The sequence below is a fragment of the Ambystoma mexicanum genome, chromosome 1p (assembly GCF_040938575.1).
Source record: "Ambystoma mexicanum isolate Mex_15411 chromosome 1p, UKY_AmexF1_1, whole genome shotgun sequence".
Taxonomy (NCBI): Eukaryota; Metazoa; Chordata; class Amphibia; order Caudata; family Ambystomatidae; genus Ambystoma; species Ambystoma mexicanum.
In genome coordinates this window covers 788414407-788439294 of record NC_090921.1, presented here as the reverse complement: position 1 = coordinate 788439294, position 24888 = coordinate 788414407, and the positions used below count along the sequence as shown (strand labels likewise).

Here is a 24888-nt window from a genome sequence, read left to right as displayed (position 1 = left end):
AAGAGAAGTTGAGGGACGTGAAGTTCTTTCCTGGCCACAGGGGGGACGCGTGGGCACCTTCTTTGAAACTCGAGCGCGTGACCCTGGGCTAGTGCGTCCAGCACCCAACGGTCGGTGGAGATGGACTCCCACACGCTGACGAAGCTCGCCAGCCAGCCTCCCACCGGGGTGCTTCGGTGGGGGCCCGACCACACGGCCGGTTCAGTCCTGCTTCGACGAGGCTTTGCCGCCTTGACCTCCTTGGCAACGACGGCGGGGTCCGCCTGACTTGCCTCGTCCCCTGTAAGCTTCCTGCGACGACGAACGGGCCGCTTGACGGTAGGTGGAAAATCCGCCGCTGGAACCTTTGGAGGCACCCTTGCCTCCGCCGCTCCGAAAGGGCGGCCGCCGTTGCTGGAGAACCCCAAGAGCCCGGGCCGTCTCCGTGTCTGCTTTGATGGCTTGAAGGGAATCGTCCACTGTTTTCCCAAACAGGTTGTTTCCATCGAACGGCATGTCCAAGACTCTGGTCTGCACGTCTTGACGGAAGTCAGTAGCCTTGAGCCATCCACGCCGCCTAAGGCACACGCCGTTGCCCAACTAGCGAAATCCAGTGTCGGCGATGTCCGTCGCAATCGTAATGGCGTGGTCCGACGCCACCTCACCTTCCTGCAAGATCTCTAGGGCATCCGCCCTCTTGTCGTCAGGTAGGAAGTCCAGCAGGGGGGCCAGTTTGTACCACAGCTCCCTGTCGTAGCGGGCTACGATAGCCAAGGCATTGGCCGCCTTAATCGTCGTTGCTGCAGACAAGATGACCCTGCGTCCCATCGTATCCAATTTCTTTCCCTCGCCGTCCGGCGGGGAAGTCGACGTGGAGGCCGCACCCCCCCGCTTTCTTCCTGGCCGCCGCGGAGACGACGGAGTCCGGGGTCGGCTGTGCCTGGAGGCACAAGGGGGCCGCGTCCGGGACTCGGTACTTCTCGTACCGATCCCTTCTAGCCGGCGTCGTGGATGGGTTCTTGAGGAGGGCGAGGCCCTCATCCCAAATATCGTCCAGTAGAGGCACGGAGAGGACCGTCTTCCTCTTGGCCTCGCGCCGTTGATAAAGGAAACCTTCCTTCTCCTCCGGGCAGAGCTGGAAGAGCTTGGATGCCCTGGCGATCATGGAGTGAAACGATCCAATCTCGTCAGGCGGGGAAGCCCGGGTGGGAGGTGACGACGGCAGATCCTCGTCGTAAACCTCGTCGTCCGTACCCGTCGCGGCCGTGTCAGTCCCTGTATCATCCCCACGAGTCGTGGACGGGGAGAAGGGCTGAACAGGGCGCGATGGCTGAAAAGGAGGTGGAGGGTGAATCCTTCTTCTCTTAGGGGGAGGGCTCCCAAAAGGGCCTGGCTCCGGGTCCCCGGTCGGGAGCGGTTCCTCCGCTGGTGGTAACGGCAGTCTCGTCCTTATCTCCGAGCATAAGGACTGTATAGCCAACAAAATGGCCGCCGAGTTGTCTTGCTGCGCTGGTTGAGGGGAGTCCGACGGGCGGTCAGGGGCCCCGTCGGCACCCTCGACGATATCGTCGTCCCCTATGTCGGGATCCCTCCCGACGGGCTGGTCTTCTTCCACGCCAACGACGTGGCTTAAGACCTCGATCAGCTCTTCCTCAGAGGTTGAGGCCGAATCCCCGACGACCTCCTGCCCCCCCCTTTTTCTTCTCCGTCGGAGGTTTCACGGGGGTCCTGTCGATGGGCATAAAAGAGGACTCCCTCTGCGGTGGCAGGGATACTCTGAGCCCCCGAGGTCGCCACCACTGGTGTAGCCTCCACAGGCTGAGCCAGGGCTGCCGCGACTGTCTCGATAGAGGCCTTGGCCGGATGGATTAAGGCTTTCACCACCTTAGGTGCACTCACCGCCTTCTCCTTGGGGGGGGGGGGGGACACTGCCTCGCTCTCCCTCCAATGGGGCCTTCGAGCTCGACCGGGGCCTCTCCAGTAGCTTTGCTGGGTGCTCGGCCTTCCTCTTACCCGAACCAGAGCGTTGGCTCGTGGTTTATGGTGCCGGGGAGGATGCCCCCTGCCTGGCGCCCGTAGAGCCCGACCGTTCGGCGCTCCCGGTGCCAGCGGACTCGCAGTGCTTGGCCTTGTGTTGGACCCCCGTCGCCGGGGCGTCCTCAAAGGTCTTAGAAGACCGCTCGGATTTCTTCCTCTTCTTCTCGTCTGACGGGCTCTTCCCTTCCAGCCAGTTGGCGGGACGTTGATGGCGGTTCTTCATGGTCCGCTCCGACATATTGCCGCAAAACGCACAGTCCTTCTCCACGTGCGTATTGTCCTCATGTAGGCAGTAAAGACAAAAGGAGTGTTCGTCCTCCTTAAAGACATTCTGAAGCTGGCATCCAGGGCAGACCCTGAACAGCTTTCCGGGCGTCGAGCTTCCCTTCTCCTGGGCCATGTCCGAGATGGGCCTGAGAAACTTCTGGAGTCCTCCAAAAGCGTAGCTCGATGAAATCTTCACCCTTGAGGGGCGTAGACGAATCCGACACGGGTCCCCGTTGATCGCATGAAGAATCGGTGGAGCTTGAGGCTCTTTTTGACCGAAAAAAATCAGTTTTTGAGAAAAAACATGAAAAAATAGCACTAACGCTCGAGAGCAATAGCACGAGGATCCCAACACTTGAACGTGCGGTAAAAATCTGAAGATGGCTGCCAGAGGCGGGGCTTAGGTAGAGGGCAGTCATTGGCTGTGGTCAGTATGACGCAGATATCAGTGATTGGTTACTACTATGAAAGACAGATCAGAAACGAAACTGATACTGGTTTTTTCTTTACCGAGGATTCCCAGCCGGACGACGGGGAATATTCATGAGCATGTGAATCCATGCCAGACCCCATGCTGGAGAAATAAAATATATCATATGTCCTGCAGGCGTTGAGTGCTTCTACGACTAGGAGGCCTTAAGGGTTGTGTGCTTTTGTACATGTGGTGCGTTGATGCCCTTGTCGCTGGGGTGCAATTTCCCCATAACAGTGCCCGTCTATCGGGGCCAGAGCCAGGCATCTAGGAGCACACAGGCTCCGCCGAGAGATGAATGGCTTCCAAATCGGAGCCATGGCAGCCGAAGAGACAGCGCCGACAGGAGAAAGGCCTTTGCTTGCATAGCGTAGGCCACCCACCATTTATTCCGCCTGTCTTTCAACGTCTTCGGTCGAAAGAGTTCCAGGCCTTGCACGAGCACTCGTGCTCACGAGGGAGACAATTTGCATCGGCGATGGGTGTCCTTCCAAGGAAACTTGCCGTTGCACGATGGACAGCATTTAAAGTGAGTCCTCTCCATAGCAGAGGGTAGCGGCTAGGGATGTAACGGTATAACGGTATACCGTTAAAGATACCGTGAACCACTTAATTGAACAATAATAACCGACACATTGTTTATACCGGTATACCGTTCATACCGTTAAGTGTGCTTTTCAATCTGATTTGGAAAGGCTGCAGTAAGCAATTGCTGCACAGTCTTGGTTTTGCACTGTTGGATGTGCCGTCTGCCAAGTAGTTTCAGATGGAGCAGTTTTTAATGCCATTCCATAAACCACACGTGCCTTACACAAAATCAATATGTTAGCAATAGGAAGAATAGATACAGTGCCAAGAAGGAAAAGGGTTTACTTTGGGGTGGCAGCTTTGGGGTTTATATATTTATAATGGATAATGTTCTCTAAACATATGGCAATGGGGGATTTCCCTGGTTCTATCATTGAATTTACATATAATAAGTCACACTGCGAAATTCACTCATCTCTGTGGGTATTCCCTGCTGCCATACCAAAGGGTAACATGTCAGTGATTACTGAACACCTTTTGGCCCGCAAGTAAACTAAAGGCTGTAACGTAAAAAGAAAGTGCGTGTGTGTGTGTATGTGCACAAGCGTATACTACCATCAGCCTCCATTGATATGTGGCATGCAGGTTATCAAGATGGCAACATGTTCATCTTCACCAGTAGCCAGTGGGGAAGCAAAATGCCTAAATGACCACTTAAGAAAAGCTTTTCAGTTTGCTTTGCCAGTTGCAGCATGTTAGGGAGAATTCTCTGTTTAGGCTGAATTTCCCTACCTAGTGAGTCCCCCAGCAGCTTTGCTGGATTTCTGGGGTTTCTTTTTTTCTCCTGCCAAGAGTGAGACTCTTTTACCCTCACTCTTGGACATGTTGAAGTGTTTTCTTGGTTAAACCTTGTGTTGAATGGGCTATGGGGTCTTTTACTCCATAGGGCCTCATGTATTTTTGTGATATGGGTTACACAACACCCTCTGTGCCGTGACCCAGGGGTGCCCTAGGGACTCCCCAACATAGACTCCATACCCTGGGACTGACTACTGTCTCCCAGGGCATGTAAAGTCACCAAAGACTTTGCTAGTCTTGAATCCTGAACAGAACCAGTACAAACCATCATATTGTGGGCGTACTGGCTGGGGCAATTCGATTGCCCCAGGGTCTGTTAGTCGAGGGGGCACGTCTCCGTCCCCCCTGATCGAGTTTTGGCTGGTGGCAGTGGAAACTACTTTTTATATTCGACCGCGAATATTTCCCTATGGGATTTCTCATTGTTTTAGGCTAACACATTTAATTATTTATTTACGGTAGCCTTAAACATACCGCCGGTTTATATATTTATTATTATAACTCCGGTTGGGACTTTTTGCCAAAACTTGATTCAAAAATGGCGTTGGTGTTCGCCTCTGTAACTCTGACCCAAAGTGGAGCCCTTTGTTCCACTTTTGGCGGGCTTCTCCACAGAAGCCCTCCAAAGTGGTGCCACTCTGTCTGGGGTACTTAGGAGGGGTGGAGGGGGATTTAGGCACCCTGGACTGAGTTACCTTGGTAACTCAAGTTGCACTCCGTCCTGATTGGCCCAAGTGGTGAGCCGACCGGCTCACCACTTAGCATGTTTGAGTGACAGCTAGGCTGGGTGAAAGGGGGTTTGCTGCATTAAAGCAGGGCTTTGGGGACTGGAACTTCAGACGTCGCCACAGGACCAAGAATCCGACGAGGGAAGAGCTGAGCCGACCTGCTTCGACGACACCACCCGGTGGAGCCCTGCTGAACCGTCTCACCACTTTTCCCGACGACCGAGGAGAACGCTTAACGGAGTGGCTCCTTCCCTTGACTGGTGGGGACAACCAGTTTTCACCTTCTTTTCGCTTCTCGAGGTATCTCGTGGCCGCCTTGCCCGTGCCAAGCACCCCGGCAACCGGAATACCACACTTTTACCCCTAACCGCGAAAGTCAGTACAACCCTTTAACCGGAGGACTCCGCGGCTGGTTTCTTCCCGGGCAGTGCAACGACCTTCTTCTTCTGCTCTTCAGCGAGAACTTCTTCTCCCCTGACCGACGTCGAGCCTTGCTGCCACTGCCTGGAACAACTGCCACCGCTGGAGGATCCTTTCCGCTTAAGGTACCCTGTTCCGCCTGGCTTCCCTTGCCACCGACTGTACGGGGTAGATTTAGCCCCCGGCTTTCGACCCTGGGAGTGCCTGGGACACCCTGGCTAAACTTTCTAAGCCACTCTAAACTCTTTCTAACTCTTTGCAAGACTTTGAATCCCTAATAACAGTGTGATCTTGGGCACATTTTCCCTCCGGCTACTCTAAGAGTGGGCCCTGCCTAGTGACTTTTGCTCACCTGTGACTTTGTGCTTCTTTGAGCCTATTGCAAGTGTTCTGGACCTTAGAGTGGTGTGTTTAACCCATTTCTGTTTCTTTTTATCCCTTTCTTGAACCTACTAGAGTGTCATCTAACGTTAAGCGCTCACCTCTGTTTTAATTATGTGGTGTTAACTTAGAGTTGTCTAGATAGGAGTAAGGGTTGGAACTGCTTTCATTATAACTGTGTTTGAAGTGTTTTTACTATATTTTGCTAGAGTGATTTCAACTTATGTGTGTTTAATAAATAAATAACTATATACTTTTGAAACCAAGCTCTGGTCAGTGTTTGCTTGTGCTATTGTATTTGAGTACCTATTGTATATACTTTACATACTGCCTAACTCTTCTTGAGGGAAGTCTGACTGCTCAGCCACAGCTACCAGGTAAATCTGGGTGGTGCGGACTGCTACCAAGTGGGTTTACTGCTATACCTGTAGTCTTAAATCTTTTGCAGTGTTCCCCAAGGGAACTGCACAGGTTTCTGCCTAACACTGGTGTACAGCGGTGGGATTTGTATTGAGTATACATTTTATTGTGCTTTAAATACCTTAGTGCAACTAACCACAAAGCTTAGCACTGTAAAAGTAAACCTCTAACATGTCAGTTATAGAAAGCTATAGTCAAGAGTCCCTTGCAGCCAAAACTGCTGATTGTTTAAGAGTGCTCTGTAAACATAAGGATCTCCTGACTAAGGGCAAGAAATGGAGCTGATTGAAAGATTGTTAGCTAACCAAAGTCTGGGTGATGGTTCAGAGGAACCTATCACTCCAGCAACTGTAGATGACAGTATTGAAGTTAACATGGAGCAAAATGTTGATGATTCTGAGGAAGAGTCAGAAGAGGAGGGTGAGGCTGTTGTGACTGTCCCCCCTAGGCCTCTGCCTGCTCTACCTGCTGTACCTACTGGACCTTTACCAGGTCCCACATTTAGTCCTCAGTACTTTGAACTGGAGAAAATGAAACTAGAATTGGAGTATAAGAAACTTAATGCTCAAACTGACAAAGAACTAAGGCTAAGGGAAATGGAGCTCAAGTATGACTTAGAAATGAAGAAATTATCTGTTGAGAATGTTTCTCTCTCTGGCTCCTCTAGAAGTTCCAGTCCTAAAAGACCCCGGATGCCTAAAGAATTGATTGGTATGTATGAGCCTAAGTTGGATGTGTTGGATTGGTTGTCTCTGTTTGAATATAATCATGGGCTCCAGAACATCACAGGAAATGACTTACTCACCTGGTTGTTCTCTAGGCTTCCCCATGTTGCAACTGATGTGGTAATGGAGATGGGGGAGGAGGATAGGAAGGACTATGAATGTGTGAAACTAGCTTTGATAGCTAGGTTTGGGAAGACCCCTTCCCAGTATCTTAAGAGGTTTAGGAGCCTCAAAAAGCATGATGGTACCCCTTGGGCTACCTGGGTGAGTGAATGTTTGAAAAACTTAGAGGGATGGATTAAGGGTTACAAGGTGAACACTTATGAAGGTATGAAGAATTTGTTTATGTTGGAGACTATTTATGATGCCTGCTCTCCTGAGCTCAGACAACACTTGGCTGATTCCAGGGAATTAGATTCCCGGAAACTAGCTAAGGCTGCTGACTTGTGGGTTGCCAACAGGGCCACTCACAAGGATTCTGGGGTCACTCAGAAGAAGGATGGGGAGAAACAGCCCAAAAAGGACTCCAAAGAGAATTCTAATACTACAAATTCCAAAGAGGGCCCCACAAAACTATAAGGGTAAGCCACAAGGGAAACCAAATCAGGCTAGTGTACCTCCTGGTCCCAGACCAGAAGGAGGTCAGAACAAGCCTCCATTCCAGCGAGCCTTTGGCTCATGCTTTGTTTGTAAGGCTACTGACCATGTGAAAGGAGATCCCAGATGTAAGGGTAAACCTTCAGGGGTCCAGCTTGCCTCCTTAGCCTTCGCTCCAGAAGAGGAAGTACATATGGCAAGTGGAAACTTTCTATTACTAGCTGATGAACCCACTGGAGTCTCAGCTAGTGTTTCTTTAGTCTCTCTGGGGTTGTGGGAACAACAGAATTTAGATGTCTATAACTCTATCCCAGATAATACTAAAGAGTATTATAAGGACAGTGTCCAGGTGAATGGTCAGGAGACTCCTGCCATTAGGGACACTGGAGCCAGCATAACTGTGGTGGATGAATCATTTTTCAAGGCAGAGGATGTTGCTAAGGCACCCAAATGCCTCACCAAGTTAGCTGGTGGGCCTGTGCAGATGTGTCCCCAGTTACCAGTTCTCATCCAATGTAATGATATGGCTGTAAAAATACCTGTCAGTGTACAATGTGAAGTGCCAGGTAGGGTTCTGTTGGGTAATGACCTCAAAGCTCTTGGAGTTGTGTCCCATACCCCCAGACCCCCTAGCAAAAGGTTACAGGAGCTCACAAAACCTGCAAGAGAGAAAACCCTGAGAGGGTTATCTCAGGAGATGATGACAGAAATCACTCCTCTCCCACTGGAGCAACTTACTGCAGTATCAACCAGATCAGGAGCAAAGGGGCAACCCAAGACTCCTAGGAAAAAGCCAGCAGCAAGCACTCCAGTGCTTCCAACAAGGACTTCCCCTAGGTTGTCCAAAGTTACACCTGTAACTCCACCTCCAGCTGAGGCTGAGAGGGAGGTACAACCCTGTGTGGTTGAGCTAGACTCTGAGGAAGAGCTAGAAGGAGGCCCCAACCTTATTGGAGATTTGGACCCTGAGGACCATCCTGAGCTGCAGTCTTTACTGGCAGAAGGTGGGCCTAGCAGGGCAGCTTTTCGTAAGGGGCAAAGAGAATGTCCAACTCTGGAAGGTCTCCGCCACCAGGCAGCTTCTCAAGCTGATGGGCAAGAGCCTGGGAAGTATAGGTTACACTGGGAAGATGGCCTCTTCTACAGTGAACCGACTGAGTCTGAACCTGGAGACTACAAACGCCTTGTAGTCCCACAAGAGAACAGACAACAGTTCTTACAACTAGCCCATGAGATACCTTTGGCTGGTCACTTGAGTTTCAAGAAGACCAAGGAAAGGCTCTCACTCTACTTTTATTGGCCAAAGATGGGGGCTGAAGTAGATAGATATTGTAAGAGCTGCCATACCTGCCAGACTTCTGGTAAGGTTGGTTCCAAGAATGTGGCACCTTTAGTGCCTCTCCCAGTTGTGGGAGTCCCATTTGAGAGGGTAGGGATTGACATTGTTGGTCCCCTTGATCCTCTAACCTCCTCAGGCAACAGGTTTATACTTGTTGTAGTAGACCATGCTACTAGGTACCCTGAGGCAATTCCTATGAGGACTGTTACAGCTCCGGCTGTGGCTAAGGCCCTCCTTGGTATTTTCACCAGGGTTGGGTTTCCTAAGGAAGTAATCTCTGACAGGGGATCAAACTTTATGTCCCACTACATGAAAGCCATGTGGAAAACCTGTGGAGTTACTTACAAGTTCTCAACAGCATACCACCCTCAGACAAACGGGTTGGTTGAAAGGTTTAACAGAACCATGAAGAGCATGATAGGTGCTTTAGAGGAACCCCTTAAGAAAAAGTGGGACCTTCTACTGCCATGCCTTCTCTTTGCTTATAGAGAAGTCCCTCAGGAGGGAGTAGGCTATTCTCCCTTTGAGCTTCTCTATGGCCATCCAGTCAGAGGTCCATTGGCCCTGATTAAGGAGGGATTGGAAGGTGCTCCTCCCCCCAAGCCAGTCAGAGTGACTGACTATGTGATAGGTCTCCGGAGGAGAATGTCGCACATGATGGCAGAAGCAAGTGACAACTTGAAAGCTGGTCAAGCTCTGGTCAAACATTGGCATGACCAGAAGGCTAACATGGTTGAGTTTACTCAAGACCAGCTAGTTCTAGTTATGCTTCCAACAAGGCAGAGGGCCTTGCAAGACAAATGGATGGGACCCTTCAAGATTGTGGGAAAACTTGGAGAGGTCAACTATCTGGTGGATCTGGGCAGACCCAGGGAAGCTCCTAGAGTCTTCCACACCAACCGACTAAAAGCATACATCTCCAGGCCTGATGTAGGAGCCTTGCTTCTAGCTTCAGCTGCAGAGGAAGAAGAGAGTGAATCTCTCCCTGATCTCCTCAGAGGTGTGTCTTTAGATGAGAAAGTTGAAGGAGTCAATCTCTCTTCAGACCTGACACCTGAGAAACAAGAGGAGTGCAAATCTATGTTAAATCAGTTTGCCTCCCTGTTCTCACTGTCACTAGGCTTGACCCCTTGGGGCCAGCATGAGATACTCACTGGTGACTGTCTGCCAGTCAAAAGCAGAGGGTACAGAATGTCAGAACATATCAGAACCCACATCAAAGGAGAGGTCAAGAAGATGCTTGATCTTGGGGTAATAGAGCCCTCTACCAGTCCATGGTCTAGCCCAGTTGTGTTAGTACCAAAGGCAGGATCCAAAGACTTGAGATTCTGTGTGGACTATAGAGCTCTAAATGCAGTCACCAAGACTGATGCCCACCCTTTGCCCAGGACAGATGAGTTGGTGGATAAACTTGGTGCAGCCAAGTACCTCAGCACATTTGACCTAACGTCAGGCTATTGGCAAATAGCCCTGACAGACCATGCCAAGGAGAAAACTGCATTTTCAACCCCAGTTGGCTTGTACCAGTTTAAGGTCATGCCTTTTGGACTAAAAAATGCACCTGCCACATTCCAAAGGATGGTGAACCAAGTTCTGGCTGGGATGGAAGATTTCTGCATGGCATACTTGGATGACATTGCAGTCTTCAGCCACTCCTGGGAAGAACATGTGAACCACCTAGGACATGTGTTGCAGGCTCTGGAACAGGCCCATTTGACAATCAAAGCCAGTAAGTGCCAGATTGGTCAAAGTAAAGTGGTCTACCTTGGACATGAGGTAGGAGGTGGAGAAATAAGGCCTTTGCCCAGCAAGATTGAAGCTGTGCAAAATTGGACAACACCAACTACTCAAACCCAAGTGAGAGCTTTTCTAGGCCTCACTGGATATTACAGGAATTTCATTGAGAACTATGGGACCATAGCTTCTCCACTGAATATAATCTCCTCTCCCAAATTCCCTAAAAAGGTAAAATGGAATGAGGAGTGCAATCAGGCCTTTGAAAAACTGAAGAGAGCTCTTTGCCAAGCTCCAGTATTGAGAGCTCCTGACTACCACCAACCTTTCATTGTACAAACTGATGCTTCCAATGTAGGTATAGGTGCAGTTCTAAGCCAACTGGATGAGAAGGGTAGGGAGCACCCCATTTGCTTCATCAGTAGGAAACTGAAGGATCCTGAGACAAGGTGGGCAACTATCGAAAGAGAATGCTTTGCTATTGTGTGGGCACTGAAGAAGTTTAGGCCATACTTGTATGGTTCTACTTTTGTTATTCAGACTGACCACCAACCCTTGAGATGGTTAATGCAAATGAAAGGGGAAAATCCAAAACTATTGAGATGGTCAATCTGCCTGCAAGGGTTTCATTTCACCATTGAGCACAGGTCAGGGTGTCACCATCAAAATGCTGATGGACTCTCTAGGATGTATATCATCGACTAGAGGTATGAGGTTCATCCAGGAGTGGATTAAATCCTCCTGTCCCTTAGTCTGGGGGGGGGGCGAGTGTTAGGGAGAATTCTCTGTTTAGGCTGAATATCCCTACCTAGTGAGTCCCCCAGCAGCTTTGCTGGATTTCTGGGGTTTCTTTTTTTCTCCTGCCAAGAGTGAGACTCTTTTACCCTCACTCTTGGACATGTTGAAGTGTGTTTTCTTGGTTAAACCTTGTGTTGAATGGGCTATGGGGTCTTTTACTCCATAGGGTCTCATGTATTTTTGTGATATGGGTTACACAACACCCTCTGTGCCGTGACCCAGGGGTGCCCTAGGGACTCCCCAACATAGACTCCATACCCTGGGACTGACTACTGTCTCCCAGGGCATGTAAAGTCACCAAAGACTTTGCTAGTCTTGAATCCTGAACAGAACCAGTACAAACCATCATATTGTGGGCGTACTGGCTGGGGCAATTCGATTGCCCCAGGGTCTGTTAGTCGAGGGGGCACGTCTCCGTCCCCCCTGATCGAGTTTTGGCTGGTGGCAGTGGAAACTACTTTTTATATTCGACCGCGAATATTTCCCTATGGGATTTCCCATTGTTTTAGGCTAACACATTTAATTATTTATTTACGGTAGCCTTAAACATACCGCCGGTTTATATATTTATTATTATAACTCCGGTTGGGACTTTTTGCCAAAACTTGATTCAAAAATGGCGTTGGCGTTCGCCTCTGTAACTCTGACCCAAAGTGGAGCCCTTTGTTCCACTTTTGGCGGGCTTCTCCACAGAAGCCCTCCAAAGTGGTGCCACTCTGTCTGGGGTACTTAGGAGGGGTGGAGGGGGATTTAGGCACCCTGGACTGAGTTACCTTGGTAACTCAAGTCGCACTCCGTCCTGATTGGCCCAAGTGGTGAGCCGACCGGCTCACCACTTAGCATGTTTGAGTGACAGCTAGGCTGGGTGAATGGGGGTTTGCTGCATAAAAGCAGGGCTTTGGGGACTGGAACTTCAGAAGTCGCCACAGGACCAAGAATCCGACGAGGGAAGAGCTGAGCCGACCTGCTTCGACGACACCACCCGGTGGAGCCCTGCTGAACCGTCTCACCACTTTTCCCGACGACCGAGGAGAACGCTTAACGGAGTGGCTCCTTCCCTTGACTGGTGGGGACAACCAGTTTTCACCTTCTTTTCGCTTCTCGAGGTATCTCGTGGCCGCCTTGCCCGTGCCAAGCACCCCGGCAACCGGAATACCACACTTTTACCCCTAACCGCGAAAGTCAGTACAACCCTTTAACCGGAGGACTCCGCGGCTGGTTTCTTCCCGGGCAGTGCAACGACCTTCTTCTTCTGCTCTTCAGCGAGAACTTCTTCTCCCCTGACCGACGTCGAGCCTTGCTGCCACTGCCTGGAACAACTGCCACCGCTGGAGGATCCTTTCCGCTTAAGGTACCGTGTTCCGCCTGGCTTCCCTTGCCACCGACTGTACGGGGTAGATTTAGCCCCCGGCTTTCGACCCTGGGAGTGCCTGGGACACCCTGGCTAAACTTTCTAAGCCACTCTAAACTCTTTCTAACTCTTTGCAAGACTTTGAATCCCTAATAACAGTGTGATCTTGGGCACATTTTCGCTCCGGCTACTCTAAGAGTGGGCCCTGCCTAGTGACTTTTGCTCACCTGTGACTTTGTGCTTCTTTGAGCCTATTGCAAGTGTTCTGGACCTTAGAGTGGTGTGTTTAACCCATTTCTGTTTCTTTTTATCCCTTTCTTGAACCTACTAGAGTGTCATCTAACGTTAAGCGCTCACCTCTGTTTTAATTATGTGGTGTTAACTTAGAGTTGTCTAGATAGGAGTAAGGGTTGGAACTGCTTTCATTATAACTGTGTTTGAAGTGTTTTTACTATATTTTGCTAGAGTGATTTCAACTTATGTGTGTTTAATAAATAAATAACTATATACTTTTGAAGCCAAGCTCTGGTCAGTGTTTGCTTGTGCTATTGTATTTGAGTACCTATTGTGTATACTTTACATACTGCCTAACTCTTCTTGAGGGAAGTCTGACTGCTCAGCCACAGCTACCAGGTAAATCTGGGTGGTGCGGACTGCTACCAAGTGGGTTTACTGCTATACCTGTAGTCTTAAATCTTTTGCAGTGTTCCCCAAGGGAACTGCACAGGTTTCTGCCTAACACAGCAGGCTTCCACCCCACCCCCTCCTCTCCACACGTGGGTTTGTGTTTGGTGGAAGCAAGGCATTTCAGTGGAAAGTATGTTGAAAAGCCCAATTCTGGCCCTGGGTGCCTGGTTTTGGTTGTGATGATAAATCTGTCAATTTATGACCTTTTAGAAAATATTTGTTAAGATCAGTTAACTCCACCTGCTATACCGCGATAACCATGATATACCGTCATTTGGCAAGAAGGTTATCGTACCGTCATAAAACGAATACCGTGACACCCCTAGTAGCGGCAGACACAGCCAGTTCAAGAAGAGAAAGAGAGGGGAAGGAAATACATTTGAGGAATAAAATCCAGGGTCCCACTCTCCCTACTGCAAGGGAGGCCCTTGCAGTAGGGAGAGTGGAACCTGGTCGTCGAGCAGATGTAGATATCGGTGGCAGGAAACCCCCAAAGCAGTCGAAGCGAAAGTGACTAGAAGACTGTAGGCCGTGGAAATACACGTTAGCAATACATTTCCGAGCTCTGCATAAGCCACCAACTAGGATGGCGGAAAAAAACAATCTGGTGGGACCGACGCATGAGGAATTTTGGGTACACTACACGTCACATTAGGGATAGTGTTAATGTCACGCCCATGTCGACGTCCCTTTTGATCTTAGAAAGATGCAATACTCTACGATTTGCAAAAGATGTCAACTATGCACAACCTGTGATTTTAAGCAGATTCACAAGCTTCAGAAATTTAGACACTCAAAAATTGCCGTAAGGAAAAAGTTACTGAAACAAACTGTAGTTAACTTCGTGATATGGAACAAGTTAATTACTTGCAACTATTGTTCTCCACTATTGGTCTGGCATGGATTCACATGCTCATGAATATTCCCCTTAAAAACAAAAAAAGTTTCACTTCCAAACTATTTCTCCTCTAAACCAATCACTGATCTCTGTGTCATACTGCCCCCAGCCAATGACGCCCTCTCCCTAAGCCCCTCCTCGGGCAGCCAGCTTCACATTTGGTAGCACGCAAAGTGGAAGTATGACCAAGAAGAGCTGCAGAGGGGCAGGAGGGAGGGTTTGCATGTAAATCCAAGCCAGACCCATGCTGGAGAACAATCATCACAGGTAAGTAACTGGTTACTTCAGCATGCAGTCTGGCATTGATTCACATGCTCATGAATAAATACTTAGCAGTACAACATTACACAACCGCAGGAGGTGGCAAGGCTCAAAAGGAGCAATTACTCTTACCTCTGGAAAAGGCTCCCCTTCAAGCGAACAGGTTGTGTAGCACTGCTTGGCAGACCCTTTACTCCTCTCTGGAATCCCGGTCGACGCAGTAGAATCTTGTAAGTGTGTTCGTGTAATTCCACGTCGCAGCCCTGCAGATGTCCATCATGGGCACACCAGGCAGGAACGTTGTTGCAGCAATCACTCTGGTAGAATGGGCTCTCGGACAGCGGTCCGTTTCCCAACCGGTGACAGTGTGTGATACAGCCGGAGAGCCACCTGGGGATGGAAACCTTGCAAAAGTCCTTCCCATGGTTCACAGGACCAAAGTTCAAATAGTTGAGAAGTCTTCCGGAAACTCTTTGTGCGTGCCACATAGAACTTTAGAGCACGAGCGACATCCAGCGAGTGCACAGCCGTTTCAGCCAGCGACAAAGGTTTCATAAAGAACACCAGCAACACCAAAGGGTCGTTGAGGTGGAATTCCGGCTGAAACTTTGGTATGAAAGCAGTTCGTCCGCAGCACCACCCTCTTGTGAAAAGCCAAATAAGGCAGTTTGCAGGATGGGGCCTGGATCTCACCTACCCTCCCGGCAGAGGTGATGGCCACTAGGAAAGCAGTTTTCCACGAAAGGAACATGAGAGGCCAGATGCATAGGCTCGAAAGGCCACCCCCTGCATGAGCCTCGTCAGTACCACGTTCAGTTGCCACGTCGGGGCCGGCGCCTTCAGCGGTGGGGATGACCGAAACAGTCCTTTGAGGAACTCCTTGACGAGACAGTGGCACCAAAGAGGACCGTCCCAGAGCGGGAGATAGCCGCCAGATGCACCTTGATCGAGGTGTGCGCCAGCCCAGTCGTGGGCAACGACAACAAACCCAGCAGAATCTCCAGGCCCATGACCCCAAGAGGATTGATCTTCTGAATCCAGCACCACGTCGCAAAAAGCTTCCACTTTTGTCCGTAGCACTGAAGAGTCGCCAATGCTCTGGCCCTGGCAAGGACCTCCCTGCAATCCACTGGCAACTCGTACCCTCCGAGCTCCAAGGCTGCAGTAGCCAAGCCTTCAGGTTCAGCAACCCTGGATCGTGATGTAGGGTTGCGCCTCCTCTGGCGAGCAGATCTGCGACCACTGGCAGCTTGACCAGGGGTGACATTGACAGGCTGAGAAGATCTGGGTAACAAATCTGCCTTGCCCAAACCAAGCGACGAGGATCATCCTGCATTGGCACGTTTGAGTTGATTGATGACTCACTGCAGAAGAGGCAAATGAGGGAACGCGTACTGTTACGCTCACCTGGTCTCTGCAGAGGCATTGGGGCACGGTTGCAGCCCTCCCTGGTGTTAGATCCCCCCCCCTTCTGGTTTCATCCCCTGCGGATCAGCTATGGGCGGCGACAATTGGTGGCACTGTTCCTGCGTGGATATGGGAAAATGTGAATGCGCTGGTAGGTGACTGTGGTATCTCCCAACCCCTTCGACCCCAAGGAGCGATTTCTGTGGGCACGTACCGGCCCATAAAGCTCACCTGATTAATGTGAATGATGAGCTCTCCATCCTGCTACTTCTGGCAGGGGCGCTTGGTGGAATCTAGTTCCTTCACCGATTCCTGAGTATTAGTCCAGTCCGACTGCGACCAAGTTCCTCTTTCTGCTTTCTCTCAAGGTCTTTGTCTTTTCCCTCTCAATGTCTTGATGTTATTGCTCTCAATGTGGTTGTTTGGGAGAAAACAAACGTTATTCAGTGCAAAATAGGTGGAAATGCGGCCCAACAACAGCTGTGGAGGTGCTGAACGCAGCTAAGCCGAAGATAGATGCGACTGCAATGTCCAGCAGCAATTGAGTCATTGCTTTAGGGAAGGTGCAAGGTTGTAATGGCAGCTAGCCCTTAACGTAATGTCTGTTAAGTGTCTAACCATGTCTTTTGCCTTTTCTTTGCAGGTGCTGCGAGTTCGGATGGAGTGCATCCTGGCGCGGTGCCTAGGTGATGCTGTCTGTGTTACGGGATGTTTGCAGGTGAGCCGCGGTGCCAGGAGGAAGCGTACAAGTAAGATCAGGATTCTCCAGTGACAAGCACGGATGAAGATGGTAGGATAACTCCAGGTAAGAGGAATCCCAGGCGACGGTGAGTGTTAACCTGCACGGAGGTGCAGAATAACACGAAGCGTGTGCCTTGGGGTTGGGCTGGCTTTTATAGCTGAGCTCTTAAGGCCACGCCCCCTAGCAAAGTTCTGCATGCCACACCCTGCCACTCCTAGAAGTTAGAAGATGCACGTGCAGATGCAGATGAAGATGGAGATGGAGACCACACCTGGACTAGTTACACGAATGAGAGTTCTTGAGAGTATTCTTGCTCCTAATAAAAGTGTTCCTGTTCATTCTAAGCACTTCTGCCCATAATGAAAATGTCCTGTTTAAATCCATCCATGAGCCTGGCGAGTAATGTGTCCAACCAGGCCCCCCCCCCCCATATATATATGTCGCAAAGGGACGTGCGTGACCCATGATGCCCCCTGCTCCCTCCACTTGATGGTACCACTCTTGTGATCCTGGGAAAGTGGCCATGACAGTACAGGAAAAGGCCTTCCGACAGGAGGAACACACACACGTGCGCGCCCCCCCCCCCCCCCCATGCTCTTCGGCTGGTGGAACCTGCTGGTGAATTTCTGGCATTTGGAATTTGTCGCCGGTGCAAACAGATCGATCTGGTGTCTGCCCCATTTGAGGAAGAGGCGGTCCACTTGATCTTGCCAAAGTTCCCACCCATGACAGGAGCACAGCTCCCTGATGAGGGAGTCAGAGATGGTGTTCTTGACTCCAGTCAGGTGAAAAGGGATGATGAGCATCTCTTGGGCAACGGCACAGTGCCACAAGTCCTGCGCCCCTCTGGAGAGCACTGGGAACCTGGTGCCCCTGCTTCCTAATGTAGAACATTGTGGTGGTATTGTCTGTGAAGACCCTCGCCACCTTGCCATGAGGGACGAAGGAACGACTTGAGGGCCCAGAACACTGCCTGTCACAGGTCAACAGCCTCAAGATCAGGTTAACTTAGATTTCATTTGATTTTGTAGTAAAAGTAAACCATGAACCGAGCTACATAGTTTAGGAGCCCAATTATGGGTACTTTCCAAAAATACAAGTGTTCACCCTAATTCTAAACATGCCATCCTTTGAATTCTGGCTGGAGTGAATAGCATGGTGATACCCATGTACGGGATGTGCAGAATTAAATATGAACTGCTGCTAACAAGATAACGAGCAACATATTGTCCTTCAAGCATTGGATTTCTTAAGCTAAGTTTAGTATTTAGCATATGAAATCAAAAAACATTTAATCCATGAGCTCTTTTGATCTTTATAAAAAAAAAGCAATTTTTCAGAAAGTTAAAGTGTAATCCTCTTTCAAACAAATACCCAACTTGCCCCAATGTTGGACATTTACTAAATAACTACGTTATCAAATATCAAATCAAATATGATTAAAATTGTATATATTTAAAATCCATTTGAAAAATTTGATACAAAAACTATTGTACAAGAAGAAAGCAATAACCAAGCTTCATTAAATTACTATAATGTTGCTTCGATGTTATCCCCACCATTGACATTCTGGATGCAGATTTAGGATAGTAAAAGGAAAAAAGATATACTGTGAACGATGCCTACACTCTCTGCCACGACTGCCACCTCGCACTCTCCTCAATGGCCCTCCACGCCGCCTGCTGAAATCCTGATCCCTCTCTCGGTTTTCTTTGGCCTCCTCACAGGTTTCTGCCGGTCCGCCATCCTTCTGTCCAGAGACTGTTTTTTTCTTTCCAACCATCTCCCAGGAATGCTGAAGTGTGGGATAAAAAAAATATAAAAAAGAAAATGAAGATCAGTGTTCAAATTAAAACTGGAACCCACAACCATGACTTGCCCAGAACCGATGCATGCAGGGGTGTGGTATTTGGAGCCTTAGGAAAACCTTCATATTCAACATTTGACTACATTCATACTGCACATCAGTTGAGAAACACTAATAAAGAGTACAAATATTATGGAGCAAAATGATACTCTGCAGACCGATAAACACAAGCTGGTTTAATTTCCATAAAGCCTTTGTGGCACCATGAAGCAATTTCACATTGCAGTTGGTGCTAAATATGCACTGGCAGTGGATTAGCAAATTGAACATATGCATGCACAGCTACTTAATACCCTCTAGTGACCTGAAAGCAGACAATGTGACCATGACTTTAAGAAACTGCACTTAGACATGTTGCATATTGTTAAAACAGATTTTCAGAACCGACCCTGAAGGAGTGTTGCGTGTAGTCAGTCACCATATTATAGCGAACAGGGAAAATACACTTTGAACTAGCCAAACTCAATGAAGGTAAGTGATAAAGCAGCAAGGCTTTTAGGAGTGTCGTCATCGTACAATGAGACACACTCACAGCACTCCTATCAAATAAGACGGCAAGTAGGAAAATACACTATTAAGCCTCAACACACTAAGCATTGTTATGTTACTGGGACTTGTTCCGTACACTGCTTCCATTTTTCATGGTCTCCAGGTGCTGATAACAGATTTAAAAAGATGGAGGGTTGGGGCGCTTAGTGGGGTTGAGAGGGGAAGCGCAAGAGAGCTTTAATGTGCTGGCACTAAAAGACGGAAAAACCTATCACTGTGTGCTTGTGTGAATTTGGCAGCTTGGCATTTGTGTGCAGACATTATCTGAGAGTATAGCGTGTTGTGGGAGAGGTAGATTTTTTTGGGTTTCAATGTATCGTGTCTGAGGCTCGTGTCAAGTCAGTTATGCAATGATTGCTGAGAAGGAACAAGTTCTCCAGTAACTGTAACTGTTCTCCAGCATGGCTCTGGCATGGATTCACATGCTCATGAATATTACCCGTCGTCAGGCCGGGAATCCTCGGTATAGAAAAAAATCAGTATCAGTTTCGTTTCCGATCTGTCTTGCTTAGTAGTAACCAATCACTGGTCTCTGGGTCATACTGCCCCCAGCCAATAACTACCCTCTCCCTAAGCCCCGCCTCTGGAAGCCATCCTCAGATTTAGTAGCACGTAAAGTGGCAGTATGACCAAGTGAAGAGCCGCAGAGGGGTAGGCGGGAGGGTTCGCATGTGAATCCATGCCAGACCCATGCTGGAGAACAACAGTTACAGGTAAGTAACTTGTTCCTTCTCCAGCATGGGGTCTGGCATGGATTCACATGCTCATGAATAAGAGAATACATAGCAGTACACACATGCACAACCACGGGAGGTGGCAACAGGCTCAACATTAAAAAATACAACAACTCAACATTAAGCATCTCTTACCTCCTCACCAGGCTCACCACCTTAGGCGAACAGGTTGCGCAGCACTGCTTGGCCGACCCTGGACTCCTCCCTGGAATCCCGATGGACGCAGTAGAATCTTGTGAAGGTGTGCGTCGACCTCCAAGTCGCAGCCCTGCAGATGTCCAGCAGGGGCACACCAGACAGGAACGCCGTGGTAGCAGCGATCGCTCTGGTCGAATGGGCTCTCGGAAAGCCGGGCAGCAGTCGGTTTGCCAACCGGTGACAGTGCATGATGCAGCCGGAGAGCCAAACTGGAAATGGAAGTCTTTGAGAGAGCCTTCCCTTGATTCAAAGTCTCAAAATTCACAAACAGCTGTGACGTCTTCGGAAAACTCTTTGTGCAGTCCACGTAGAACTTCAGCGCTCTAGCTACATCCAGCGAGTGCAAAGTCCCCTCAGCCGGCGACGAAGACGACGGGAAGAAAACTGGCAACACCAAGGGCTCGTTGACATGGAAGTCCGACGGCACCTTGGGCATGAAGGAGGGGTGTGTCCTCAGCACCACCCTCGTGTCATGAAAAGTAAAGTATGGAGGCTTGCAAGATAGGGCCTGGATCTCTCCCACTCGTCGTGCGGAGGTGATGGCCACGAGGAAAGCGGTCTTCCATGACAGGAACTTCAAAGGCGCAGAATGCATAGGCTCGAATGGGGCCTTCATGAGCCTGGTCAGCACCACATTAATCTCCCACGCCGGGGCAAGGGCCTTCACCGGTGGGAATGATCGGAATAGTCCCTTCATGAATTCTTTCACCAGGCGATGAGACCACAAGGATGCCCGTCCCGTAGTCCTGATATATCGGGAGATTGCAGCCAGATTTATTTTGATGGAGGCGTGAGCCAGTCCAGCTATGGCCAGCGACAGTAGGTACGGCAGTACTTGAGGGGCCGTAATCTGCAGAGGGTTAATCTTCTGTGCACTGCACCAGACAGAGAACCTCTTCCATTTATGTCCGTAGCACATGAGTTGAAGATGCCCTGGCCTTTGCAAGAACCTCTCTGCAGTCGGCCGGGATGTCGTACCCTCCAAACTCTAGCGCTGCAGGAGCCAGGCCTGCAAGTTCAGCGACTCTGGGTTGTGGTGAAGAATGGCGCCTCCTTCTCTGGAGAGAAGGTCTGCGTCCGTCGGCAGCTTGACTGGTGTGGACGTTGACAAGTCCAGAAGGTCCGGGAACCAGATCTGTCTCGGCCACTCCGGTGCGACGAGGATCATCCTGCACCGGGACCTCTTGAGCTGGTTGATGAGCCGGAGCAGCAATGGCAGCGGAGGGAACGCATAAAGAAATAGGCCGTCCCAGGGGAACGAGAAAGCATCGCCCATGCTCCTCGGCAGGGGGAACCTGCTGGCGAACCTCCTGCACTTGGAATTCGTCGCCGTCGCGAAGAGATCGATTTGGGGTTCGCCCCATCGTCGGAAGAGTCGATCCACTTGATCCTGGCGTAGTTCCCACTCGTGGCACGAGCGCAGCTCCCTGCCGAGTGAGTCAGCGATTGTGTTTATTCCTGCCAGATAAGAGGCCCCAGAAACATCCGTTGGGTGACGGCCCAATGCCACAGATCCTGGGCTTCCTTGGATAGGGCCAGGGACCTGGTTCCGCCCTGTTTCCGGATGTAGCACATCGTGGTGGTGTTGTCGGTGAAGATCCTCACCACCTTGCCCTTGAGGGACGGAAGAAAGGACCCGAGGGCCCAGAACACTGCGCGGAGCTCCAAGATGTTGATGTGGAGTGACTTCTCCTCTGGGAGCCAAAGGTCTCTCGCGTGAAGATCTCCGGAGTGCGCTCTCCAACCTTCCAGGGAGGCGTCCGTCACAGTCACCTGGTGAGCTGGGGTCTGAAAGTCTGTGCCCGCCGCCAGATGGGAGCGGGTACCCCACCACCGGATCGCTTGACGGAACGTCTCGTTGAGAGGAATCCTGTCCTCGAAGCTGCCCGTCGACTGGACCCAGCGGGCGTCGAGGAACTCTTGCAAGGGGCGCATCCGAAGCCTGCAAAGGCGCACCAGATAAATGCAGGACGACATCATCCCGAGGAGGGACTGGATAGATCTTACCCTGGCCATGTCCGTGGCCAGCAGACGCTGCACCTTGCCCAGAATGGTCCTGGTCCTTTCCTCAGACGCCAAGGCCAGCCGTGCCACTGTGTCGAGCTTGGCTCCCAGAAACAGGGAGACCTGCGACGGATCAGGTGGGATTTTGGAAAGTTGATGAAGAATCCCAGGTCCATGAGCAGCTGGACGGTCTTCGCAGTGTGCTCCACGGCGAGCTCCCTTGTCCTTGCCTGGATGAGCCAGTCGTCCAGGTAGGGGTAGACGTGGATCCCCTGTAGGCGCAGCCGCGCCGCCACCGGTGCGAGGCACTGGGTGAACACCCTGGGTGCCGACTTCAATCCGAGGGCCTTGAACTGGTAGTGCCGGCCTTGGACCACGAACCTGAGGAACTTTCGGTGTCTTTTTAGAATGGGGATGTGGAAGTAAGCATCCTCCAAGTCCAACGACGACAGGAAATCGTCGTCCTCCAGCTGTCCCAGCACGTGCTGGAGGGTGACCATACAGAACTTCTGTGCCTTGATGTACTTGTTCAGTCGTCGCAGGTCCAGAATGGGGCGCCATTCTCCTGTCTTCTTTTTTACGAGGAAGTACTTTGAGTAAACTCCGGAGCCCCGCAGCCTCTTTGGGACAAGCTCGATGGCACCCTTCTTGAGCATCGCCCTTACTTCCAACAGTAGTTGAGGGAAGTGATTTTCCTTCCTGGCCACGGGTGGAACGCAAGGGCACTTCTTCTGAAACTCGAGGGTGTGCCCTTGGGCCAGGGCGTCCAGCACCCAACGGTCGGGGGAGATGGACTCCCACACGCTGACAAACCTCGCCAGCCGGCCTCAAACCGGGGTGCTTCGGCGGGGGCCCGACCCCATGGTCAGTTCAATCTTGTTTGGAGGCCGCCTTGCCTCCTTGACCTGCCTGTCGACGACGACGGGCACCACCTGACTTGCCGCGTCCCCTGTAGGCTTCCTGGGACGAAGATCTTGCCACTTGGCGGTACGTGGAGGAGCCACTGCCGGATCCCTTGGAGGCAGCTGGTCTGCCTCCGGAGCTCCGAAAGGACGGCCGTCGTTGTTGGAGCACTCCCAGTGCCCGGACAGTCTCTGTGTCTGTCTTGATGGCCTGAAGGGACTCATCAACCGCCTTCCCAAACAGGTTGTTCCCGTCGAAGGGCATGTCCAAAACCTTGGTTTCTACGTCCTGGCGGAAATCCATGGCTTTGAGCCATCCTCGTCGTCTCAAGCAAACGCTGTTGCCCAACTGACGGAAACCGGTGTCGGCGATGTCCGTTGCCACCGTGATGGCGTGGTCCGAAGCAATCTCACCTTACTGAAGGATTTCAAGGGCCTAAGCCCTTTTGGCATCCGGAAGGAAGTCCAACAGAGGGGCGATTTTGAACCACAACTCCCTGTCGTAGCGGGCTACGATAGCCAGGGCGTTGGCCGAATTGATAGTCGTTGCTGCGGATGAGATGATCCGTCGTCCCATCGTGTCCATCTTCCTGTCCTCACCGTCCGGCGGGGAAGTTGATGTCGAGGCCGATGCCCCCCCCAGCTTTCTTCTTTGCCGCCGCCGAGATGACCGAATCCGGGGTAGGTTGTGCCAAAGGCACAAGGGGGCAGCGTCGGGGACCCGGTACTACTTCTCGTACCGGTCCCTCTTTGCCGGCGCCGTGGCAGGGTTCTTGAGGAGGGCGAGCCCCTCATCCCAGATGTCATCAAGAAGCGGTACGGCGAGGAGCGTCTTCCTTTTAGCCTCGCGCCGTTGGTAAAGGAACCCTTCCTCCTTCTCTTCTGGGCAGAGCTGGAAGAGCTCGGATGACCTGGAAATCATGGCATGAAAGGATCCAATCTCATCGGGCGGGGACGCCCGAGCAGGGGGCAACGGGGGACATATCCAGTCATCGCCTGCATCGTCATCTGTACCTGTCGTCATCTGTACCTGTCGTAGCTGTGTCCGTGCCTGTATCATCCCCGTGGGTAGTAGACCAGGGGGGAAGGCAGAGCAGGTCGCAGAGGTGGGAAAGGTGGCGTAGGATGCGTCGTCGTCCTCTTATGCAGTGGAATTTCCGAAGGTCCTGGCTCCGGTTCCTCCGTCGGGTCTGGCTCAGGTACCTCCGTCGGGGGGGAGGGGCAACCTTGTCCTCATCTCCGAGCATAAGGACTGAATCGCTGACAAAATGGCTGCCGAAGTGTCCTGCAGCGCCGGAAGCGAGGGCTCTTGAGGAGCCTCGTCGGCGGCACAGTCGCTCTCGTCGTCGCCCTCGTCGGGATCCCTCCCGATGGGCTGGGCCTCTACCACGATTTCGATGAGCTCTTCTTCAGAGGTCGTGTCCGTATCCACGATGGCCACTAGCCCCTCCCCCACCTTTTCCAACGAGGACTTTGTGGGGGTCTTCTCAATGGGCCTGAAAGACGACTCCCTCCGTGGTGGCAGGGAGACTCTGGGTCCTGAGTCCGCCTCCAGGGCAGCTCAATCGAGGTCTTAGCAGGGTGAATTAAGGCCATCGTCACCTTCTGTACGCCTTGGGCCTTCACCTTGGGGGGAGGGTCCGAGCCTCGCTCCCCCTCTGCCGGAATCTTCGAGAAAGACCAGGGCCTCTCCAGAAGCTTCGCAGGGTTCTCGGACTGCCTCTTACCCGAGCCAGAGCGTTGGCTCATGGTTGATGGCGCCGGGGAGGATGCGCCCTGCCTGGCAGCCAAGGAGCCCGACCGTTCGGCGCCCCCGTAGCCCGCGGACTCGCGGTGCTTAGCCTTTTGTTGGGCCCCTGTCGCCGGGGCGCCCTCACAGGACTTAGAAGACGGCTCTGACTTTTTTCTTCTTTTCGCCTGACGGGCTCTTCACTTCCAGCCAGTTGGCGAGACTGAGGTGGCGATCCTTCATGGTCCGCTCCGACATGTTCCCACAAAACGCACA

The 24888-nt window shown here is 51.2% G+C and overlaps 1 protein-coding gene across 12 annotated transcripts in view; it reads right to left on the bottom strand.

The window, feature by feature from the left end:
• The window catches only part of UBAP2L (ubiquitin associated protein 2 like), a 1950223-nt gene that overhangs the window by 1605717 nt on the left and 319618 nt on the right, over positions 1-24888 (bottom strand). For all 12 annotated transcript variants that reach the window (XR_011304365.1, XR_011304368.1, XM_069651771.1 and 9 more), the window contains exon 5: positions 18256-18424. Coding sequence is in view for 10 of the 12 variants with exons in the window: in XM_069651771.1 (XP_069507872.1) it covers positions 18256-18424 (169 nt within the window). In the remaining 2 variants the exon portion in view is untranslated. The remainder of the gene's footprint in view (positions 1-18255; positions 18425-24888) is intronic.